Source organism: Pseudopipra pipra, chromosome 17 (assembly GCF_036250125.1).
Source record: "Pseudopipra pipra isolate bDixPip1 chromosome 17, bDixPip1.hap1, whole genome shotgun sequence".
Taxonomy (NCBI): Eukaryota; Metazoa; Chordata; class Aves; order Passeriformes; family Pipridae; genus Pseudopipra; species Pseudopipra pipra.
Genome location: NC_087565.1, coordinates 1,805,132 through 1,817,189, shown reverse-complemented (window position 1 = coordinate 1,817,189; position 12,058 = coordinate 1,805,132). Strand labels below are relative to the sequence as shown.

At 48.9% G+C, this 12,058-nt stretch overlaps 1 protein-coding gene across 2 annotated transcripts in view; it reads right to left on the bottom strand.

Annotated features, from left to right (window-relative positions):
- Positions 1 to 10,968, bottom strand: part of RIMS4 (regulating synaptic membrane exocytosis 4) — a 53,866-nt gene extending 42,898 nt beyond the window's left edge. Inside the window, exon 1 of one of the 2 annotated variants that reach the window (XM_064673654.1) lies at positions 10,672 to 10,968. In XM_064673654.1, the coding sequence (XP_064529724.1) occupies positions 10,672 to 10,768 (97 nt within the window). In that variant the 5' untranslated portion in view covers positions 10,769 to 10,968. The remainder of the gene's footprint in view (positions 1 to 10,671) is intronic. The other variant, XM_064673653.1, reaches the window with a different exon arrangement.
- Between the last annotated feature and the right edge of the window lie 1,090 nt (positions 10,969 to 12,058).

Sequence of the window (12,058 nt, the reverse complement as noted above, 5' to 3'; positions counted from 1 at the left end):
GTGCAGGTACCTCTGAGGCCAGGTACGACCATCTGAGAGGGAAAAATGCTCTCCCAGTGCAGCAGAATGCAAAACCAGGTGCTTTGGAGCTGAATTATGTGAGAGTTGCTCTGCTAAAAGAAGGAATACTTGCCTTACTTAAGACACCCAAAAGCCCAGAAGGAGCATTTCTTCCACCTTCAGCCCCAAAACTATGAGCAGTCCCTGAAGAAACCCAGACAATCAGTAGCAGAGCGTTCCTGAAGGCCCCAGATGGAGCAAGGAAGCACAGGGATGGCAGCATGTGCTGACGCCGCAGTACGGGAACGGTGTCATGGGATGCTGACGTTGCCATGGAAATGTCCTCGTACCACGTAACACTTTGACACTGTCTGTTTTCTGAGCAGCAGCACCAGCGGGGCAGCCTGCAAAGCCTCTGTGAAACGGCTGCTCGAGTTTTGCCACGCTCGTCCCTGCACCCGGCAGCCAATTCAAACTGTCTGGGCATTGGAGTTTGACCAATCTGGCAGCTCTGCTTCCTAAAGTGCACGAGGAAGCTTTTCACAGAAACTGTTCCATAAATCACCCTGATTTAGCACGCACTGTCTGCCAGGCTGAGCGCTGCCCTGCACGCCCACTTTCGGCACTGCCTGCCCCGCTTTCCACACCAGAGTTTTCAGTGTTCCCTCCCCAGCTTCCCTGAATTCCCAGAATCCCAGGGGGAGTCTGCTCCTCTGCTCCAGATGGCTTTGCACGACCAGAGCAGCAGTGCCAGTCCCACACTTGCAGGGCTGTGAGGTGATTTTCTGAACTGCTGAAAGCAGGTACAGCCCCAAATCCCATTCACTTTCAACAAATGCCAGAGATCAAAACTCACAGGCATTTTTGAAAAAGCTCTACTTTGCACATTTAATATTTAAAACAAGCACTGACTCTTGTAAAAACCATGCTCATGGCACAAAGCTTGGTTTTATCTCAAGGCACATCAGGTAATGCTATCTTTCCTGTTTACTCACACTGAAACAAAAATCTCAAATCTGGAGAGGGTGCAGCTGTAGACTGTGGGCAGATGTGTGGGGATAAACCCACACAAAAATGTCTGGGTTTTTGACAAACACACCAAATCCACCACTGGAATGTAACACTGGGCTGCAAGAGCAGCTCCTGTAATTCCTTATGGTTTGGGGGGAACTGGGGGAAAGCAGAATACTGACAAGCTTCAGAAGTCAGTCTGGAGCTGTCTACCTTTATTGTAAATTTAATTCAAGCTACTATAAAGGTGGAGGGGCTCTGCAGAACTACTGCAGAGCAGATGCTCTAATCCCACCATCCACTGGTGAGGTCTCACAGCAGGGCTTCAGCCACAGGGATGGCAGCACAACCCTAAGGAAGGGACAAGGAAAGCTACTGGGTCTGAGTTGTCATGATACTGCCATCCAGAAATGAATCGACTACAACAGCTGGAATTCCAACTGCCATCAGAAAGGAAAAGCCTTCTCTTTTTTTCCTGGCAATCTGATTAAAACACAAATATGGATATAAAGCAGCCACCTTAAAAATCTTGAATCAAGTTTTCCTAAGTTTTCACTAGTGCTATGATGTCACACATTACGTACAAGAAAGGAAAGGTAAATAGTAAAAATAAAACAAAAAAAAACACCCACCCACACAATCCTCCCAGGATGCTGAGAAGTGCTAAACGAGGAGCTGGATTTACAACAACAAAAAAAAATATCTTAATCTTCTTAGACATCTTGGCTGCAACACAATTTACATGTTTTCCATCCACATGGCAGGATACATTCCCTGCTAAGTGTAAATATGCATACTGCTGGTGGGCAGCTGGCAAAAGTCCCACACCACTGGGAAGCTGTCACCACTGGGAAACGTCAGCCTCATCCAGAGTGCCCAGGGAGCTGAGCAAGGGGCAGGCTGTGCCTACACTGCTCTCCTGGTGACGCTGCTGCTCCCTCACCAAGGTTGGTCATTCTGCAGGTCTGACCCCACCAACAGCTGAGCCGTTCCACCAAGAGGTTGGTCAGCTCCAGAGAGGGACACAACCATGTGTTCCCTGGGGAGGGAGACTATAACCTCTTAAATCTGATCTGTCACCAGTGTGAAGTACCATTAACCACAATTATCTTCACTGCAGCTACTAACAGTGAATGACACCTCAGCAGTGCCTCGACTCGAGCACTGCAGAATGAGGCGATGAGAAGGTGCCTGAGAAAACAGGGCACTCCAGCTGCACTGAAAGCAAAGGTTTTCAAGGATGCTGCACTTTGCCCATGGATCCTCAGTTACAGAGGATCTCCAGCTGCCAAAGTCATCCACAAACAGGGCACTATTCCTGAAGCCCAAAAGGTAAAGCATCTATTTATCCCACCTCTCAATCCCACAAACATCCCAGCATCACGGGCCTTGCTAAACAACAGATAGAGAATTCAGACCTATACCAACAGGATCAAATAGCTCGACCCTCCAAACCAATGCAAGAAAATTCACTAAAGGGACATGTAACTTCAGAGCATTGAAAAAAAAATAAATCAAAGGCACAAATGCCATAAAGGGACTGAGTAGCCAGGGAGCAGCTGTGCAGAGAACGATCTGGAAAAGAGGCAAGGATCATACCCCAAGTGTGAGTTAGGAGTGCTGAAACTCTTGCAAAAGCACTGTATTTACAACAATACTGCACACAAGGTGCAGGAGACAGTTCCTCCTCCCTGCTGGGGGCCAGAGAGCAGCAACACTGTCCACGCTGCTCCTCCCGCACGATCCCGAGGACACCAACGAGGCCAACACAGCGCTTGGGAAACTGCTCCGTGCAAGAAGAAAATATCAACCAGGTTTCTTTGGTCCAAAATGCAAAAGGAGGGAGAGGGGTGCCAGGCACTCATGATTGTTGTTACACTCACTTCCTGGCTTGGGATTATCAGCACAGGGAAGAACAGTTTCGTGATGTGAAGAGCTGCTCTGAAGACAGCAGTGACCAACTGCCTCCCATGTTGCTGGGAACAATACAATAGCCATCTGTGTGATTTCCACACAGATTTAAGCTGAATTTTAGGGTAAACTCTCCTTCTAATTAGAATAGATTAGTTACTTGGGGAACAGATACAAATGACTCCTCAGAACCCTTTCTACCTCTGCATTTGTAAGAGTAAGGACACAGACAATAGCATAAATTCCTCTTAGTCATAAAACAGTTCTGAGAAAAATGTGACATTTACCTCTGTACACACCGTACTCTGCAAATTGTTGAGCACTCAAACACTTCAGACTGGCTTCTGCAAGGTTGTATGAGTTCTTTGTGTATTGGACAAAGGTGATATAACACCCTGATTGCACGAAGCTGGAACAGTATCCATCTCAGTGATTTAACTGTCTGGATTTGGCTAAAAGGTAGGGCTGCAGAGATTTGCTGTATTCCTGTGGGAAGTTAGGCTGTACCAGGGCTTCCCAGTCTTTACATGTGTGCTGTTTTGCAAAAAGCAAAGCCAAAAATATAACTTAAATGCAGATTTCAAGGCAAGAATGGTTTGACAGCAAAAGCAGAGAATGCCTAATTTGCGTGTGTCATCAGCAGATGATTTAAGCAGTGGCACCACTGATGGATCATTGTGTTGCAGAATCTCTATCGTGACACATGTTGCCACACAGTGTAGCATTCTCCCAGAAAATAAAACCAACCCTCAGGGGAACGTCATTTGGATAGATGGATATTCAAACTGTGTTGAACACTTCCTCAGAGGAGCAGAAATCCTTATTCAAACATGTTAATGGTGCTTCACAACAGATGTCTGTGGGGAGGAGGAGGAGACAACAGGGCTGAGAAGTCTTGTAGGAGCCAGGTCTCACTGCCCCAATAAAACACATCAGCAACTTGCAGACTGCATCCTAAATTAAATTGTTCACATTTCTAATCTAACTTAAGGCAATCATATATAAGCAGATAGTGCTTCAGAAAATAATTGCATAGATAAATTATTCCTCAAAACAACTACTCCAATCAAACTTAATTCTTCCCTACACAAAGCAGATACAGTTTCTGTCAAACAGAAATGTTGAAGCAAAGTAGTTACAGCGTTTCACAACTTGTCCTGATGTAGGAATCTGACAGAGTAAAGATAATTTTTTTTAGTCTGGAGAACAGAGTGCTTTTGAATTAATAAATGTTGCATTAGAATTAACTGCATATGAAATAGAAGCTGTAAGGAAACAGTGTCTCCTAGATAGAACACTTTCCAGGGACACAGGCTCTTCTATTCAGAAATCAGTAGACAGCAAAACGAGAGAGATATCCTTTCCCTGGGGCTGGCAGTGGTCACGTACAACCTGCCCTCACCAACTCCTGCCCACGTGGCTGGAGCTCAGCACCATCCCCTGAACACCTCTAACGTCCATCAGGCCGGGCACAGTCACCTCCAAGGGAAGGAGACAGCACTGTGCTTTCTGTGACAGCAAGTGTGCTGCAGAAGCAGGCTGAGGGGACAGCACAGAGCCACCATCACAGCCCGTGACCTCATCCACGTCCCCTCTCCCCTGTAAATCCATACCCAGATGACCACCAAGGAAACGCTTACGCAGCACTTTGTGGCACAGTGCTTGAGATCCCGGGACTAGCTGTTCCCTCTCTTCTCCCAGCCTTACATCATTGTTTAAAACAATTCCTCAGCCAATACTCAGCACGAGGCACAGGTGGAGGCTCCAGGTTGGGGCATGCAGGACAACTCTGTGGGACAGCCCACGGGAGACAGGAGCGGGGAGCAGCTGGTGGCCTGGGAGGGCTGCCTGGCACACTGAGCGCTGACCGATGCCACGTCACCCTCCCCTGCGCTCTCCCATCTGTCCAACCCTCCCCATCTGTTGGGTTCTGCCACAGACCGTCAGCACCCTGGGACTCGCACTGACATTTTGCTTCGCTTTTCTACAGGCACAGCATGAACTTGGCCGGGGACCGCGGCTCTCACGTGCCGCCACAACACCACAAACAAGGACAAGGTTTCAAACCCCTCGATCCTAGCGCTGACTCATGACAGGGTTCCTGCTCTGCCCCGGTCTCACAGGGCCACAGGAGAAGACAAAACCCGCCATCTGTAACTGCAGTGCCCTGGTCACACACACAGCAGCAGGCCCAGAGAGCAGGGAGCTGCCTCCAGTGCACAGGACAGGGAAGGGACAGCACGGCTTGTTCAGCTCTGCCCCGACCAGGTGCATCCGTGGTGTAAGAATCAGTCGCTGTATTTAGGATTTGGATTAACCTGTAACTGGGTCTGAGACCACCAACCTCTGCAGGTATTATCAGCAGCATCTTCTTCCAGGCCGCTGGTCCCTTTCATACACCTCCCTCTGATGACAGACTGATTTGACAGCAGCTCTTCTAAAACCGTTCTCATTTTTCATTTCAACTTAATCCGTTCACGAAACAAACATGTTTACCTAGAGCCAGAAAGGGCCCAGCAGGGAGAGAGGCATTTCTTTCAATCACTAGGATAACCCAGGGCCAAGGATGCGCTCCTTACTGTGCAAGGAGGGGGAGAAGCCCTGGATTTGCTGCCTCCTGCACCAGCCAAGAGAGCTGGCACCCCTGGGGTAATGCATCATCAGGTGAGCTCTGGGGTCTGTGTCTTTGCAGGGTTAAAGGGCTGAACTGTCATTTCATTTGTAAAAGATTAATAAGAAAAACAGCTAACGTTGCAGGTGTACAGCTAATTTCCCTTGCTGCCTATATGTTTCCCATGTGAGCATGGTTACCCACCTAACAAACAACTAACAAAACCAGTTAGAGGCTGACCAAGCTTCAGAGGTAACTTCAGATGAAGCAAAACCAGACTAAACACCAAAAGGACTTCACATGCTTGATCTGCATTTAAAAAAAAAACATACAAATGGACTAGTAAGGACTTGAATCATCATTTTCTTTAAAAATATGTACCCCAATGCAGTGCTGCAACTGAGAAATATCCATGGCAACATGAAAACACATATAAGAGCTCTCTCTATTTAATAACTTTGTGACACCTTAATGTTTTAAATTATAGAGAAGGTCACTATTTAAAATTATAGAGAAGTTCAACAGATAAAACCCAAACAAAGAGTACTCTAAACTAATCTAAGTGTCCACAGCACGCTCTCCCACCCCAATGTTTTAAATGTTTTTATCAATCCATTAAATTAATATTTCACATACTTTCTCTTTAAAGAATTGATCGTAACACAGGGGCCCTGCTAGTACTTGATAGTGTGTGAAAACAGCAGCCTGGGCTGAATTTTATCTCTAATTCAACTCTTTCCTGAATTAGCAGCTGACACAAGGAAGGCTTACTCTCAGTATCTAGGAGACATTTTGACTTTGGAAACCATTTTCTCTCTGCCAGACACTTGGTTCCAGCTGGCTGAGACATGATTTGATTCTGTTGTGTTGCTGCCAGGGCAAGAGGTCTGCCCAGCTGGACAGTCCTCACGCTGGGGTCGTGATCCAGGGGACCCTTACACGTCCCTTGCAGCTGTTCTGTACCTTCTCCTGCTTCCTGATGGCAGCAGCCCTGCTCTTCACACCTGGGTGTGTAAGGAACAGGAATTTCCCCTTGTGGTAGATGCTCAAATTGGATCTGGATTCCAGGCAGCTGCATTTGACCCATGGCTACAATCCCAAACATCCAAATCTGCATCCCTACCAAGGCATGCATCGGATGCCTTTTGCCAGTGCAAACAGATGTTCTTCCTGGGAAAACCAAGATGCAGGATCAAAGGTGCTGATGCATTACTGTGTCTTACCCACTTAAGCCACAGCACAGCTGGAGCACACATCCAGACCTAAGAAGTGCTCCTGGATCCTGCAGTTTAGGCACAGAGGCTTAAGGAAAACCCCATTCCCTCCAGTGATTTTTGGCATTTCCCTACCTCCACTTCTTTTAGGTGTAGTCCTTGTCCTCTGTAGTACACAGGGTCCTTGGCTGGATGCTCTCACCTCCTCAGAGCTGAGGACTGCTTCTGGCTTCCCAACTTCCAGCAGGTCCACCACCACTACACCGACTGTCCTGCTACTCAAACCACCTCCTTTCCCCTGCCCAAGGCTTGCTCCTTTTTCATGTGCAGCTCCAAGTCAGCTGGCATTGCTCTCTACCAAATCCTCACTTTTTGTTCTGCTTTAGCCAGCTTTCCAAACTCCATGTTCTGCACAAGGAGCAAGCTGGTTCTCCTCCACACCAGAAAACACGTTCCCATTAACCTTAAGGATGTCCTTCACCTCAGACTGGGCTGGGCTCTGCTAAGGCCACTGTCAGCAAAGGGGGATTTCATACACCCCAGTCCCTCAGTTTTAGTGGTGAGCTGCACCCAGGACTCACCAGCTGCCTACAAGGCAGGTGCACACAGTCATCACAGATCCTCAACAGCCTGTTATTAACCCACGTGCACTTGGCAGTTCAGTCCTCAGCAGTTTGGTCCCTTCCAACATGTTCCCATGGGAATACCAGCATCCTGAATGGCTGATTCCAGCCAAGACCAGGAGTATGGCAGGTCCACAGGACAGCTAAGATTTTGTTCACACTGTTAGAAGAGGCATTCTAAAAATGTGCCCACAAAGAGTGCATGATTGATTTTTACCTCCTTAGTCCACCACTCCACAACTGAAATGGAAGACAGACATTTACATAAGTAAAACCAACAATTATTCTGATAATAACTGCAGCTTAAAAATCCTTAACTTCACTGACATTGCTGGGGACCTCAGGGGAGCAAGGACAGTGGCACTCAGCCAGCAGGAAGGGCAGCAACATTACCATGCCGAGATCAAGAGAGTCATTAACCCAGAGTCCTTCCACTGCTGAGAGCAGATGGTCATTTCAGCTATTTCAAAGCCCCACTGCAACTTCCTGGTGAACAGAGCTCAGTGTTTGCATGGCTGAGGAACAAAAAGGGTATCAGAACATTAGAGTATAAGTCCACATCCATCTCTGGAGAGACAGGCACACAGCCCCATGTGCCACAGGACACATCTGAATCTCCACGACCCTCACGCTCTGGAAATATTCAAATGGGATCCTGTTTTTTGCTCCAAGTCCCGTTGCTTTCCTGCCTACGCTGTCTGCCTGCTTCTGCACACTAAGACATCATCTGCACCCGGTTCATTGCCCAGATCTCAGCCCAGATTCACTGGAGGAAGAGTTGAGGAAGATGAGAAGAGTCTTCTTGCCTGTTGTCCAGAAGGTAAAGAAAAACAAAAGCAAAGAAAAACAAAAGGACTTTGGCAGAAAATAAAATATTCCATAAGTACAAGTAACAATAGATTGTACATTTTTCAAAAGCAGAGCCATTTTTCCAGAATTAAAGGGGGGAAATACCAGAACCCAGAGGTATCATTAGCACTGCTCAGATATGGCCAGACATGTTTCCACACTGCCAGGGCTCTCAGCACTTCTGTATATTTCCTTTTACACTCCTTTGATACAACCCTCCCATAGTAACTTCAATGAAACACCTCAAGAATTTTTATTGTTTGTAGATTTAAGCTCTCATTAGGCTGTTCTCCTATTTCAGAGGAAAATGTCAAGTTTCCTTTAAGCTTGCCATTTATCAGCTCCTCTCCTTTTTCTGTAGGATGACTATTCCATTAAAGACGTGGTCCTCAGCCTGAGACAAAATGGATGATGTGTCTGTTTGAAATAGGATTGTTTACTTTGTCAATGCTCCTGGGATCAATTTCATTTTTCCCCCACCGTCTCCTATGGAGAACATCTTGCCAAGTGCAGTATTCATCTCCCTGAATGAGCTATCGAGATCCATTTTTTTTTTGAGAGAGAAATCATGCTGCAACCCAAACTGGTCAGAACCTCCCACAATTTCAGGACCATGCATGGGTATGAATAATACAGAACTTTATCTGGAACAATTTCAGTATTTCTTTCACAATTTCTCAAGAAAATAGATGCCGTGAAAGAAAATTATACGCTTGTAGTTTTAACACCAGAAATAGAAAGCGGCGCACGTTCTCCCTCGCTGGGTGCTCAGACGTGTCTGAACACACTCTCACAGGCACAAAATACAGGAGCAACACTGCAACGTCCCCGTTGCACTGAATCCACCCCGAGCAGCTTCACCAGCGAGACAACTCACAGGCGAGATCCGCTAATAAGCTGCTGGCAAATGAGATCTTAATTGTAGATTTATTTAATTCAGAGACAAGCGCTCGTGTTGTATTAAGAGCAGCCTATTAACATTCATGCGTGAGCATTCACTAAGCGTGAATAGATACAATTCAGCGCAAAACCGCATTTCTAAGCGCTGGAAGAGGGAGTAATCACCTAAACCATCACCCCGCTCTGAGCGGGAGGGGTCGGCCACCAGGGAATGAAACGCCGTTCCAGGCATTGTGTCGGGTTCTCGTACTCAAGCATGTCTCACTATCAATCATTTCTGAAGCAACAGCGCCGAGACTTCCCAAAGCTCCCGTTATTGTCTTGTACGCTCCCCAGCATTCAAACCAAATAGGAAGTGCAAAAAAATCGTCAGCAGAATTTTGAGACAAAAAATTTAAAAGCTACATCTGTTGGAGGATACTATGTTCTGCCTGACACCCCTGCACGATGCTGATGACAAGTCTAGGTTAATCACACAGATGATGAATTGATTCTTACGTCAACTCCTTTAAAAACAACAACGTTACAGGTGTAGCAGCCAGGGGGCTGATGTATTCCTGCTGGCACCTGCACTTCTTGGGATGAGCCACTAGACAAAGGAGCACGCCGGCATTTTGAAGGATGCGACCATGACAGCATCAAAATATACCTTAGTTACCAACTTTCATTATTTGCCCCTCACAAGATTCACTTACAGGTTCAGTCTCTGGGACAGTGTGTATTGGGAAAAACACCCCTCAATGACCAGTGAGCCACCGGGAATGGACAAAGCGCTCACCGACCGCTCTCCATCCACTCCCGTGTACGCCCTCCCTACCCACACCACGGCTGTGCTGCCCTCTACTCCTGGCACCTTCTCCAGTACCCACTGCCCTTCCTCTCCCATTCAGCGCAATTCCTTTTTACTATGCCCTACCAATTCCCCTCTTTTGGAAGCCTGGTCTCATTTTATGACTACTGCCAACTCTTTGAGGCCAGAAAGGTCTTTCTGACATGGGGGGGAAAAAAATAATAAAAAAAATCACTGCATCTGTTCTGAAAGGCTTTTGTTTTGGGATTTACTTCGCCCCCATTTAAATTGAATCCCTTTATTCCTCTCTCCAAAGGCAGCATGGTGTACAGTGCTAACAACCCCTCGGAACAATCGGCCCCAGAGCTCACGGTGTATAAATCAGGGTGGACACACCATCCAGCAGAATAGACGCCTCCTCCCCGAGCGCTGCCCTTCATTCACACAGAGGATGGAGCATGAGCCGCTCCATTTGCAAACACCCTGGGCTCCTTATCGATTAGAAGCAGGAGCGCGTTTCACCGCCGGAGCGCATTCCCAGTTTTAATCTCCGCAGGAACACAGTGCCCTGCACCAAGCCCGGACCCTGCGCACACACCTGGCCAGGCTGAGCCCCCTCCGGGCGGCAGAGGGACCCCCGACACCCGGAGCCCCAGCGGGGCCGGGGACAGCGCCCGACACGGCGCACACCCGGGGATGGGCACAGGGACACCGGGAACCACCGGGAACCACCGACCCCGCGTCCCCCCAGCGCCCCCATACCCGCATCCTCCTCGTCGAAGCTGTTCATGCAGGGGAAGTAGATAGCGAGGGCCTCGAAGGATGCGGAGAGGCTGAGACGGCTCTGCGAGCGCTCCATGAAGAGCCCCTGTCCGGGGGCGCCGCCGGGGGTCTCGCCCGCGGCCGCGGGCGGCTTGGCGAGCTTGGCCGCCCCATTCTTCACTCGGAGCACGGCCCGCGGCGTCTTGGCGGCGGCGGGGCCGCGCTGAGGCGGCGGGCGAGGCGAGGCGGGAGCGCGGAGCGGAGCGAGCACAGCCACCTGCTGCCCGCCGGCTCTGCGCGCCGCCGCCGCCCCCCGCCCGCCCCGGCAGCGCCGCCGCCAATGCTGAGGGAGGGGCGGGCCGGCCGCGCCCCCCCGCCCCGGGGAACGGAACGAGCCTCCCCGCCCGGAGCGCGGCCTGGGCCAGCAGAGGGGCTCTGGGCGAGCAGAGGGGCTGCGATCGCGCCGAGGGGCTCCGCTGGCCTTGCCCCGACCGCGGAAGGTCCGTCACGTCCCTGTCACAGAGGCAGTGCCGGGGTAGGTTTGCCTATCGGTTGATCTGAGGCTGACTGTGAAGTAACCAGACGGAGCGTGGCCCTGGGTTGGATCTCACTCAATTCATTATTTCTTGCTGTTTGTGCTCAGGGAATGTTGCAGGCTGAAGCCCCGAAGAACCAGGCACAGTATAAACACAGAGTGAAAGCCTTTCTCTTCCCCAAGTCCTCGCTTAGCCAAGACAAAGAACAGAAGGCAGTACGATTTTTCTTACACAAGTTCAGAGTATGAAGCATGGGAGTTTAGCTTGGCTTGTCCAACACTGCATAAGGAAAGTCTCCCTTCGAGCTAGGAGCTGAATGCAGATTTCCTGCCTTAATCTCAAGACTACCTTCTCAAACAGCAATGAACAACCTTGAGGCTTTAAGGAGGTTTCTTGCAAAAGGGGGAAGATAAGCGACACCAATAGGATTGAAGGCGCAGCCCCACAGACACCGATGCCGGGACAAGGATGGCCCCAGAGAGCAGAGCCTGCAACAACAGGGAGGGGGATCCATCTCTCCCATTTATAAAGGGATATTTCAGTCACTGCCCGTGTCAGAGGTGCCTCTGTCTCCCCAGATAAGTTGTTTGCAACGAAATCACAACAGCATTTAACTCCATACATTAAACTTTCTCTCCTTTCCTCCACCCACATCCCCAAAGTCATTATCATCACCCACCAACAGAACAGTCATTTCCAAGGTACCTCTCTCAGACACCAAAAAAAAAAAAACAACTCCCCAAAATATAAAAGCCGGTGTTTGGATGTATACAAGCTCCCAGGGGGAAAGCATATAAACCAGGATGTTTTCCTTGGTGGGTTACATTAAATGGGAAGGCAGCTGCCTGTTG